We start from the raw sequence: 12,093 nt of genomic DNA, 5'->3' as shown, positions 1-12,093 counted from the left end.
ATCCGTTAAGCTTTTTGGCTGCAGTCCGTTGCACAATAAAATTAACAATAGTTTTTTTGGAATAGAATTTGCAACAGCTATGTGAACACTTTGTAAGCTAATTGCAGCTGTAGACAAGAAGGAAAGCTGACTGCACTAGAAATGCTCTCCCTCATAGTCGGCTGCCACTCAGGACGCGACGCTCAGTCTGCCAAAATGTCTGGATGGATATGGACAGAAATGTCGACGGTGATACATGTACTGGACTGAGGACGAGCTAATAGTTCTTGTTTGGAACGCAAGCACATAGAACAAAAAATCTAGAATTTTTCAATAATTAGCTCAGTTAATGACTCCTGCCGCAGCTTAATTTGCAGTCGCCGCATCTCGCTTTTCCGGACCCTTTGGAGACCCTCTAGAGCAGCCAGACAGCTCCGGCCGGAGAAGACAAAATAAATAGAAACTAGTACTAGTTGATGATCTGACTTTCGATCGTAATTAGGTTAATCAAATGGGTGCCCCGGCTCCTCGACCGCAAGAGGGATGGTAGCTCCAGCTCATGGTCAGCGCTCTCGACGTGCCTACATATACATGTAAACCCATCCGTACTCCTACATCTCTCCCATCCATCAAACCGCCGCAACCTTCTCTGACCGAGCAGCTGCGAGCTCCAGCCCAAGTTCCAAGCTAGAATCGCGGCGATGGCACGGTCGGAGCTGGTCATGGCGTTGCTGGTGGTGGTCCTCGCCGGCGGCTGCTGCGCGTCGGCGGGCGCCGTGGCGTACCTCTCCAAGCTGCCTGTGATCCTCGACGTCACCGCATCCCCCAGTCCCGGCCAAGGTACGTTCGCCGTATATGCATCTCACGCCTCACGGATTGGCGTTAACAAGACATAGAGCGGAAACAAGGATCTTCTTAACGCTAACGACCAACATAACTGATCCTTGACCAGTTCTTCACGCCGGCGAGGACGTGATCACGGTGACTTGGGCCCTGAACGCGAGCCAGCCGGCCGGCAAGGACGCCGACTACAAGAACGTGAAGGTGAGCCTCTGCTACGCGCCGGTGAGCCAGAAGGAGCGCGAGTGGCGCAAGACCCACGACGACCTCAAGAAGGACAAGACCTGCCAGTTCAAGGTCACCCAGCAGGCCTACCCCGGCACCGGCAAGGTCGAGTACCGCGTCGCCCTCGACATCCCCACCGCCACCTACTATGTGCGTGCCTACGCGCTCGACGCCTCCGGCACGCAGGTCGCCTACGGCCAGACCGCGCCCGCCGCCGCCTTCAACATCGTCAGCATCACCGGCGTCACCACCTCCATCAAGGTCGCCGCCGGCGTCTTCTCCGCCTTCTCCGTCGCGTCGCTCGCCTTCTTCTTCTTCATTGAGAAACGCAAGAAGAACAACTAAACTCGGAAGTCGGAACCGTGGCAAAGTGTTCGTCTTCGTCCGTGCGCGATTTCTTCCTGTCCTTCGCAACCTACGCATAATTGTACGGAAAAATGTACTGTACTGTACTATATGTAAGAGATTGTTTGATGTTCCCTTTTTCTTATCCGGAGACTCTCGTATATAATTGGTTATGTTGTAATACAACCGATGGGCATGTGTAGGAACGAAAACGTACGAGTTCTTCATATTTGTTTTCATATTTTATTTTATGGTAGAAATGAGATTGGGTACAAAAACCTTGAAAACAAATACATAAACAAAGAGCTAGTTGTTAGTTCTTTTCAAAAGATTTGCCAGTTTTATTTATTAAGAGAGGAGTTTTAGCAGATATCCGGGAGAAGAAAGTCAACTCTCGCGGTATTACATTACATAAATAGCTAACGCCCAAAGATGGGCCTACCCCTTGATCCTATCAATAACAATGGTCGCAGTGGCGGCGGTATGCCTAAAAATTCTTGTGTTGCGCTCACTCCAAAGCTCCCAGCAAACAAGCATGAGCAAGGAGGCGAGGGCCTTCCTTGAGGGCCCCCTGTCTAGGACAATCATGAAGCACAAGTCCTTGACCGAGACCTCGTGCCGCCAATCCGTGATAATGTCATTGTTGAGACCGATCCACGAAGCCACATCCACCCAAACATGTTCGGAAAATCTGCAATGGAATAGAAGGTGAGGCACAGATTCATTAACTTGCTTGCAGAGTGGGCAAAGGCCATAATTGGGCTAGCCCTGTTGTTCCAGCCGGTCAGCCATCTAGACCCAGTTTTGGATAATTAGGCAAGCGAAGAACTTGCACTTTGGGGGTGTGCAAGCCTTCTAGAAGAACATGGGCATATTGTTTTTGAGATTCCCCTCAAATTGTGCCATGTAGTCCAAAGAAACCGAGTACTCGCCACTCGAAGTGAGCTTTCAACAGATAGTGTAACGACCACCCGCGACGAGATTGATCTCAGACACCTTTTCCCAAAGGAGTAAAAACTCCTGGATGTGCGCCAAGGAAAGGTCGTAATGGGTGTCAATTTTTGGCTGATCCAAAAGTTGTTCAGGAGAGCTTTGTGGACCATGCTCATCTTCTTCTTGGAGATGTTAAAGATTTTGGGTGCAATGTCATTAGGCCTGACCCCATCCAGCCATGAGGAGTTCTAGAAACTAGCCTTGCATCCGCCCCCACGCAAACAGTTGCATGGCATCCCACTGCTTGGGAGGGTTTGCCCCTTCATACGAAAGCCAATGGAGGTGAAGGGAGGTAGCGAACTTCTCAACTTGAGCACGATGAGTCCAAATTATTTGATGATTTTGATAGTTATTTTGCGCCTACATGGTAGGCTTTGTGGGATTTTACCACATTCATGCACCTATTTTTGTCGGTATTCCACAGGTAATGCCTTTTGGAAAAAATAACATATTATGGAAGGAATCCCAAGAAATGTTAGTGAAATCACGTATTTAATGTGATAATAATCTACCATAAAAGAATGGAAGCAAAGCAGCCAAAGGAGTAGTTTCCATAGCGTTTCCAGAGCCAAAGACGACGTTCCATACGAGCGCATACGCTCATATGGGCGGTCGTATGAGTTGCCAGCGTCGCCGCCTCGTCCACTATTTTCACCCCATGGAATCGGATCGGGGATCAGACGCGAGGAGAAACCCGAAAATCATCCAAAAGGTAGAACCCTAGACTCCGAAGATCATGTGGAGGAGGGTTTGGCAAGGAGGAGATCGCCATCTTCACCACCAAGCACAAGGGGGCTACAACATGATCACCACAGTCATCATCATCATCTCCACTGTCATCATCATCATCATCATCATCATCATCATCATCATCATCATCGTCATCATCCACATCCTTATCGTTGTAATATCAAGTACCCCGATGGATCATCTTGTGTGTTACTTTTGTGACTCCTTCATGTTTACCATCACCACCCTTATGATGTTTGCTATCTCCATGTGTGTTGGGGATATAACTCCGAGGTATGTGTTGGGAAACGTAGCATGCAATTTGAAAAAAATTCCTACGCTCACGCAAGATCTATCTAGGAGATGCATAGCAACGAGAGGGGGAGAGTGTGTCCACGTACCCTCATAGACCGAAAGTGGAAGCGTTTGATAACGCGGTTGATGTAGTCGAACTTCTTCTCGTTCCGACCGATCAAGCACCGAACTTACGACACCTCCGAGTTCTGCACATGTTCAACTCGATGACGTCCCTCAAACTCTTGATCCAGCAAAGTGTCGAGGGAGAGTTTCGTCACCACGACGGCGTGGTGATGGTGAAGTGATCCGCGTAGGGCTTCACCTCAGCACTATGACAATATGACCGGAGGCGTAAACTATGAAGGCGGGCGCTGCACACGGTTAACAGATGTTTGTGTGTCCTCCAGGCGCCCCCTCCCCACATATATATAGGTTGGAGGGGGGAAGAGGCAGCTAGGGGGGCGCCCAAGTAGGCCGAATCCTACTTGGGCTCCCACCCCAATTCGGCCCCTTCCTTGTTTTGGCACTAGGAGAAGGAAGGAGGAGGTGCCCCCCCTTTCCTTTCTGCCTTGAGAAGGGGAAGCAAAGAGGGGCTTACCCTCCTCCCTTGCCTTCCGTAGGGCTGGCCGGCCTGGTGGAGGGGCGCACCAGCCCCCTGTGGGCTGGTATGTCCCTCCCTAGGCCCATTAAGCCCATATAGCTTGCGGGGAGTTGCCCAGAACCCCTTCCGGTGACCCGATACGTACCCGATACCCCCGGAACACTTCCGGTGTCCAAATACTATCGTCCTATATATGAATCTTTACCTCTCGACCATTTCGAGACTCCTTGTCATGTCTGTGATCTCATCCGGGACTCCAAACAACATCCAGTCACCAAATCACATAACTCATATAATACAAATCGTCATCGAACATTAAGCGTGCGGACCCTACGGGTTCAAGAACTATGTAGACATAACCGAGACACCTCTCCGATAAATAACCAACAAGGGAACCTGGATGCTCATATTGGTTCCTACATATTCTACGAAGATCTTGATCAGTCAAACCGTAATGACAACATACGTTATTCCCTTTCTCATCGGTATGTTACTTGCCCGAGATTCGATCGTCGGTATCTTCATACCTAGTTCGATCTCGTTACCGGCAAGTCTCTTTACTCGTTCCTTAATGCATCATTCTGCAACTAACTCATTAGTCACAATTCTTGCAAGGCTTATTATGATGTGTATTACCGAGAGGGCCCAGAGATACCTCTCCGATACTCGGAGTGACAAATCCTAATCTCGATCTATGCCAACCCAACAAACGCCTTTGGAGATACCTGTAGAGCATACTTATAATCACCCAGTTACGTTGTGACATTTGATAGCACACAAGGTATTCCTCCGGTATTCGAGAGTTGTATAATCTCATAGTCGAAGGAATATGTATTTGACATGAAGAAAGCAATAGCAATAAAACTTAACGATCAACATGCTAAGCTAACGAATGGGTCTTGTCCATCACATCATTCTCCTAATGATGTGATCCCGTTCATCAAATGACAACACATGTCTATGGCTAGGAAACATAACCATCTTTGATTAACAAGCTAGTCTAGTAGAGGCTCACTGAGTTTTGTCTATGTATTCACACATGTATCAAGTTTCCGGTTAATACAATTCTAGCATTAATAATAAACATTTATCATGATATAAGGAAATACAAATAACAACTTTATTATTGCCTCTAGGGCATATTTCCTTCAGTCTCCCACTTGCACTAGAGTCAATAATCTAGATTACATTGTAATGATTCTAACACCCATGGAGTCTTGGTGCTGATCATGTTTTGCTCATGGAAGAGGCTTAGTCAACAGGTCTGCCACATTCAGACCCGTATGTATTTTGCAAATCTCTATGTCTCCCTCCTTGACTTGATCATGGATGGAGTTGAAGCGTCTCCTGATGTGTTTGGTTCTCTTGTGAAATCTGGATTCCTTTGCCAAGGCAATTGCTCCAGTATTGTCACAAAAGATTTTCATTGGACCCGATGCACTAGGTATTACACCTAGATCAGATATGAACCCCTTCATCCAGACTCCTTCATTCGCTGCTTCCGAAGCAGCTATGTACTCTGTTTCACATGTAGATCCCACCATGACGCTTTGCTTGGAACTTCACCAACCAAAAGCTCCACCATTCAATAGAAATATGTATCCGGTTTGTGACTTAGAGTCATCTGGATCAGTGTCAAAGCTAGCATCGACGTAACCATTTACGATGAGCTCTTTGTCACTTAGGGAGTCCTGGATTAGGGGGTGTCCGGATAGCCGGACTATACCTTCAGCCGGACACCTGGACTATGAAGACACAAGATTGAAGACTCCGTCCCGTGTCCGGAAGGGACTTTCCTTGGCGTGGAAGGCAAGCTTGGCGATACGGATATGAAGATCTCCTACCATTGTAACCGACTTTGTGTAACCCTAACCCTATCCGGTGTCTATATAAACCGGAGGGTTTTAGTCCGTAGGACAACATAGACATCAACAATCATACCATAGGCTAGCTTCTAGGGTTTAGCCTCTTTGATCTCGTGGTAGATCTACTCTTGTACTACCCATATCATCAATATTAATCAAGCAGGACGTAGGGTTTTACCTCCATCGAGAGGGCCCGAACCTGGGTAAAACTTCGTGTCCCTTGCCTCATGTTACCATCTAGCCTAGACGCACAGTTCGGGACCCCCTACCCGAGATCCGCCGGTTTTGACACCGACATTGGTGCTTTCATTGAGAGTTCCTCTGTGTCGTCGCCGTCAGGCTTGATGGCTCCCACGATCATCAATAGTGATGCGGTCCAGGGTGAAAACTTGTCTCCCTGGACAGATCTCTGTCTGCGGCGGCTTTGCACTGCGGGCCAATTCACTTGGCCATCTGGAGCAGATCGAAAGCTATGCCCCTGGCCGTCAGGTCAGATTTGGAAGTTTAAACTACACGGCTAACATCCGCGGGGACTTGATCTTCGACGGATTCGAGCCACTGCCGAGCGCGTCGCACTGCCACGACGAGCATGATCTAGCTCTGCCGCCTAACAATGCCCTGAAGGCCACACCCGCATCGGCTGCGACCCTTCATTCGGAGCCAACCGCGCCGATCGAGGATGGGTGGTTGGACGCCGCCTCGGGGGCTGCGATCCTAACGGCGATCGAGCCGAACACCAGCCCCGCACTCCGCGGGACTCATGATTCCAAGGAGTCGGACTCCTCTCCGGACTCCGAACCATTCGCACCTCTGCCAATCGAATCCGATTGGGCACCGATCATGGAGTTTACTGCCGCGGACATCTTCCAGCACTCGCCCTTTGGCGATATTATAAAATCACTAAAGTCTCTCTCTTTATCAGAAGAGCCCTGGCCGGACTACGGTCAGCGAGATTGGGATGCGGACGATGAAGAAATTCAAAGCCCACCCACCATCCACTTTGTAGCCACTGTCAACGATTTAACCGACATGCTTGACTTCGACTCCGAAGACATCGACGGTATGGACGCCGATGAAGGAGACGACGAAGAACCAGCGCCTACTGGGCCCTGGAACGCCACCTCATCATATGACGTATACATGGTGGACGCACCAAACGATGACGACGAGGAGCGGAAGGACGAACCGAAGGCTTGTTCCCTCGAAAAGCAGTCAAAGCAGCGACGCAAGCACCGCCCCAAATCCCGCCTCGACAGGAATAGCGATCACACAGACCCAGCGCTGGAGCAGGGCGAACCGCTGTCGGACAACGGCAATCCGGATAATCAAACCGAACAAACAAATCCTACCAAGGATAATGGTCCGGACGACATAATGCCGGACAAACACCCGAAGCAGCAGACTGCCCGTAAAAGGCTTGTTGTCACCGCGAGGAGCCTGAAAAAGCAGAAACAAAGGCTCAAGGCCGCGCAAGACACACTCCAATTCAGATGGAGTAAAATACTCAGCACTGCAGCAAGGTACGGCGACAATCGCCCCTCCAAGAGCTACCCAAAGCGGAAGCTGCTACCCGAATTCGATGAGGAGGCCTCAGAATACCCACAACCAAATATCAAAGCAGCCACCTGGTCGGATAGACGACCCCTCTACCAACACAGAGCGACATACAACGCCGCTCACAATACAATACGCGACCCATGCGAGGGCTCGCACCCAAAGGACGGTGCAACCAGATCCATCTATGGACCACGCAAGCGCGCCCCAGCATACAATGCAACACAACAAACATCCGAACAACGCGGTACACCCAGCTACAGGGGTGCCGCACACCCCCTATGTTTCACCGATGAGGCACTGGACCACGAATTTCCAGAGGGATTCAAGCCCGTAAACATAGAGGCATACGACGGAACAACAGACCCCGGGGTCTGGATTGAGGACTACATCCTTCACTTCCATATGGCTCGAGGAGATGATCTCCACGCCATCAAGTACCTACCCCTCAAGCTCAAAGGGCCAGCTCGTCACTGGCTCAAAGGCCTCCCCGAAAGCTCCATTGGAAGTTGGGAAGAGCTTGAAGACGCCTTTCGGGCAAATTTTCAAGGGACTTATGTCCGACCTCCGGATGCAGACGATTTGAGTCATATAACCCAATAGCCCGGAGAGTCAGCCCGAAAGCTTTGGAACAGGTTTCTTACTAAAAAGAACCAGATTGTCGACTGTCCGGACGCCGAAGCCTTGGCAACTTTCAAGCATAGCGTCTGTGACGAATGGCTCGCCAGACACCTCGGCCAAAATAAGCCGAGAACGATGGCCGCATTAATGAACCTCATGACCCGCTTTTGCGCGGGTGAGGACAGCTGGCTAGCCAGATGCAGAACCAGCGACCCCAGTACATCTGAAGTTAGAGATGGAAACGGGAAATCACGACGCAATAGCAATAACAAACGACAGAATAAAGAAGACAACACGAAGGGCACGACAGTAAATGCCAGATTCAAAAGCTCTCGGCCAGGTCAAAAGCCGCCCCCTAAAGGCACCAGGGATGAACTGTCCAGCCTCAACAAAATTCTGGACCAAGTATGTCAGATCCATAGTACCCCTGGTAAACCTGCTAATCATACCCACAGAGAATGTTGGGTCTTCAAGCAGTCTGGCAAGCTCAACGCCGTACACAAGGGGAAGGATATACCAACTGAAGACGAGGACGAGCCCCCCAAGCAAGACACGGGGAAACAAAAGCAATTTCCACCAGAAGTCAAAACAGTAAATGTGTTACACGTAATCAAGGGAAAAAACAATGCGGCACTCCCAGGAAAGTATACCCAAGTGCCTATCTCTACGAAGTCCTGCCACTAGTCATCTCAACCGATCACTTTCGACTATCGCGATTACTCAGCAAGTATCCGACGCGCAGGATGGGCTGCCCTGGTATTAGACCCAGTAATTGGCGGATATCACTTCACAAGGGTCTTGATGGACGGCGGCAGTAGCCTAAACCTAATATATCAGGATACAATCCGTGGGATGGGGCTAGACCCAACACAAATTCGCCATAGCAATACTACCTTTAAAGGAGTAACGCCAGGCCCAGGGGCTCGTTGTACAGGCTCCCTTCTACTACAAGTTACATTCGGCTCCCCCGATAACTTCCGTCGCGAGCATTTAACTTTCCACATCGCTCCATTTCAAAGTGGCTATCAAGCACTGCTCGGACGCCTCCCTCATACTCAAGATGCAATACCACACTACGCCTCCCTCATACTCAAGATGCCCGGTCCACGTGGCATCATTACAGTGCACGGAAATATCAAGCAATCTCTACGCGCCGAAGAGAGTGAGTCTGCCTTGGCCGCCGCACACTAAAAGGCGCCCAGACAAACAAAAGCATCCAATAGGTCGTCAAGACCTCAGATACTACTAATCAAGTCCGGCGCCGCTATTTATACGGAAATAAGTGGTCACACCCCTATTTGTCAATACAAGGGGCTCAACACGCACAGACAAGTGGCAATTTCTTATCATCTTGAATTATACATGGTTTCTTTAAAAACTATCCTTTTGCACGACGACTTTTTCACTTAACTTCCTCTCTTTTACAGACGATCATCGTGCTACACCCGTCCAGGATACGGCACAACGGAGACACAGGAGCAGACGTGCAGCAGGGACCCGCTTCAAGGATTCTTTTTAGATATAGACCCTGCGTAAACCTTTTTTTACTGTCTCTTGTTGATACATATCCACCGTTGAGAAGGATACTAACATCTTGGCATGTGGCCACGCCAGAACAATGCGCGTACCTGGACACACGGGGCTTCTTACAAAGGCCACTATTTAGGCCCGGTTTATACCACAAAGACCGAATACCTTAGGGAGTGTTCGGCGTCGCGAGTTTGGCCCTATATGCATCAGCTCCGAATCATTGTCTTTGGTCAAATGTTGGGTTTGCCCGGCTCCTGTGTTTTGGTGCCTTACGTTCCGCCTTGCCGGCTAAGGTAGCACCAGGAGAACTACTGCGATTGTGCCCTGGTTCATCCGGACGAGCACCTCAGTAGAGAAAGCCGAAAACTGACTGTCATGATATAGCGTGAGACTGGTCAACCACTCGATGACCTGTGGGAATGTTAGAATTCCTCCGCCTTAACAAAGGGCCGTTTCCCGGCCAGGCATGTACGCACCCCGAGATCGGGAGAGTGTGGAGCCACCAGGGGCTATCTGGTAGCCCCATTGTCAAACTCCTATGGCTAAGTGAAAGTGCTAAAGCATTATAGTCCGGTTGCCCCGCTTGCTGCGCTATCACCTCCTTAATAGGACCAAGACATTGGGGTAAGTGTGAATGCATGTTTTTGCGAGCACCTCCGCATTATATGCATGAGGGTTGAAGCCAACGGCTGCAATCTTTCAGGTTATACACATGTATACATAAACGGCCGCCCAGGAGGCACCATATTACTTTCAGGCAAAAGTATAAAAATAGCCTTATAAAAATTTACAAAAGCATTTCGCTTACAGTGAGATTACATATCACTCAAACATAATATTTTTTGAGCACTGGGTCTCTATCAAACGGGCACCCTCAAGAACTTCTTCAAAGTAGTGCTCGGCAACTTTTCGACTTATAGTCGAATCCCGCACTGCGACATTGGTAGCATCCATCTCCGCTCAACATGCCTTAACACGGGAAAAGGCCATCCGTGCGCCCTCTATGCACGCCGACCTCTTCATCGCATTAATGCGTGGCACCACGTCAAGGAACTGCTGCACCAAGATGAAATAGCTATTCGGTTTTGACCTTTCCGGCCATAGCTGATCCACAACAGACCTCATGGAGAGTCCGGACAACCTGTTTAGTTCGGCCCATTCGGCTAATTGGTCAGTCAATGAAAGTGGACGCTCGGGAGAATGGAATTGTCTCCAAAACAGCTGGTCTACTCCATGGTCTGTCTGACCCTGGAAGTACTTGGCCGCATCGGCAGCGCTCGCCCCCAAATCCATATACACATCCTCCGAACTCCACAGCCGATCCAGAGGGGCATACCGTGGATCTCCGAATTTCCTCCGCAACATAAAGGATTTCCCAGCTACAATATCCCCGGCTTCCTGCAGCTCCTCATTCTTTGCCCTCATAGCAGAGCGAAGATCCTTTTTTGTCGCAGCAGCCTTTTCAAGGTCCGATGCCTTCGCTTGGTTTTATTTTTCAAGAACCCGACAACCGTCGGCGACGGCTTTTAATTCTATAGCCATCTTGGCCATCTTGTCTCGGGTCTCGCCATGCGCGGCCTTCTTGGCTTGCAACTCTTCGGCCGCCTTCACAGCAGCCACATTACCCAACCTCGCTTGTTCCTTGGCTCGGGCAAGTTCTGCCTGCAAGGCTTCAACAGTGGCAGCTTCATCTGCAGTCACAACATATTAAAGATACTGACATCATGCTGCTCTTCCTATTGTGGCGTTTACCAGATAATGACACTTACCCTGTGTCTCGTCAAGCCTTTTGTTAACAAGCTCGATGTCGGCGTCTGCCGCATCCAACTGCCATTCTAAATGGGCAAACTTGCTAGTCCGGCTAGCCACCGGAGCTTCCATCACCTGCACATAGAGGCAGTATGGTTATTACCTGGGAATATGATCCTCTGTTCGTCGTTGTTTCCGATGACAACCAGAGTCTCAAGGGCTACTATCTACACAGGGCACACCTAGCATGTGCAGGACTATCATACATTCTTTTACGTACCTCAAAGCCTGTCAGTAGACTCATAAAAGCTTCATGCAATCCGCTTTCGGCGGACGATATTCTCTCCATCACCGTATTCATCAGCACACGGTGTTCATCTGAGATGGCCGCTCGCCCCACCAACTCCCTCAGAACATCCGATCGCACACTAGACGGTGCCAGACTCTTTTGTCTGCTCTCTTCGGGAGCCAGACACTGGGAGCTTCGGGGGTCAATGGGATTATCTTCTGGCCTCACCGGACTCGGAGAGGCCCTCCGCGATGACACTTCAGGGTCGCCCGCTTCCGGAGCGGAGGAGTTCGGAGGAGGTGTTTCGCTCTCCATCATCTCTGGAAGAAGATCCCCCGAAGACGAGCTCATTTGAGAGGGGCTAAGGCCCGAACTGCAAAAATATATGCAGTGGTTATCTTCTCAGAAGAAAAAGATGGCATATCTGTACTATTAAAGTATTTTGGGTCACTTACGACTCGCGGGAGAATTGATCC

General features: G+C 49.7%; 1 protein-coding gene across 1 annotated transcript; it reads left to right on the top strand.

The window, feature by feature from the left end:
- The first annotated feature begins 481 nt into the window (after positions 1-481).
- LOC123130649 (probable high-affinity nitrate transporter-activating protein 2.2) lies at positions 482-1,628 on the top strand. Its single transcript, XM_044550482.1, has 2 exons — positions 482-819; positions 932-1,628. Exons 1-2 carry the CDS (start codon positions 681-683, stop codon positions 1,387-1,389), a joined length of 597 nt encoding a protein of 198 aa, XP_044406417.1. The 5' UTR covers positions 482-680; the 3' UTR covers positions 1,390-1,628.
- The last annotated feature ends 10,465 nt before the right edge of the window (positions 1,629-12,093 follow it).

This window comes from Triticum aestivum, chromosome 6A (genome assembly GCF_018294505.1).
Source record: "Triticum aestivum cultivar Chinese Spring chromosome 6A, IWGSC CS RefSeq v2.1, whole genome shotgun sequence".
NCBI classification, from domain to species: Eukaryota; Viridiplantae; Streptophyta; class Magnoliopsida; order Poales; family Poaceae; genus Triticum; species Triticum aestivum.
Note: the sequence above shows the minus strand (reverse complement) of the source record. Positions and strands in the feature narration are given on the sequence as shown.

Coding starts and splice junctions, on each gene's coding strand:
- LOC123130649 (XM_044550482.1), top strand. CDS start 681: ATGGCACGGTCGGAGCTGGTCATGGCGTTGCTGGTGGTGGTCCTCGCC. Junction 820..931: donor ATCCCCCAGTCCCGGCCAAG/GTACGTTCGCCG, acceptor ATCCTTGACCAG/TTCTTCACGCCGGCGAGGAC.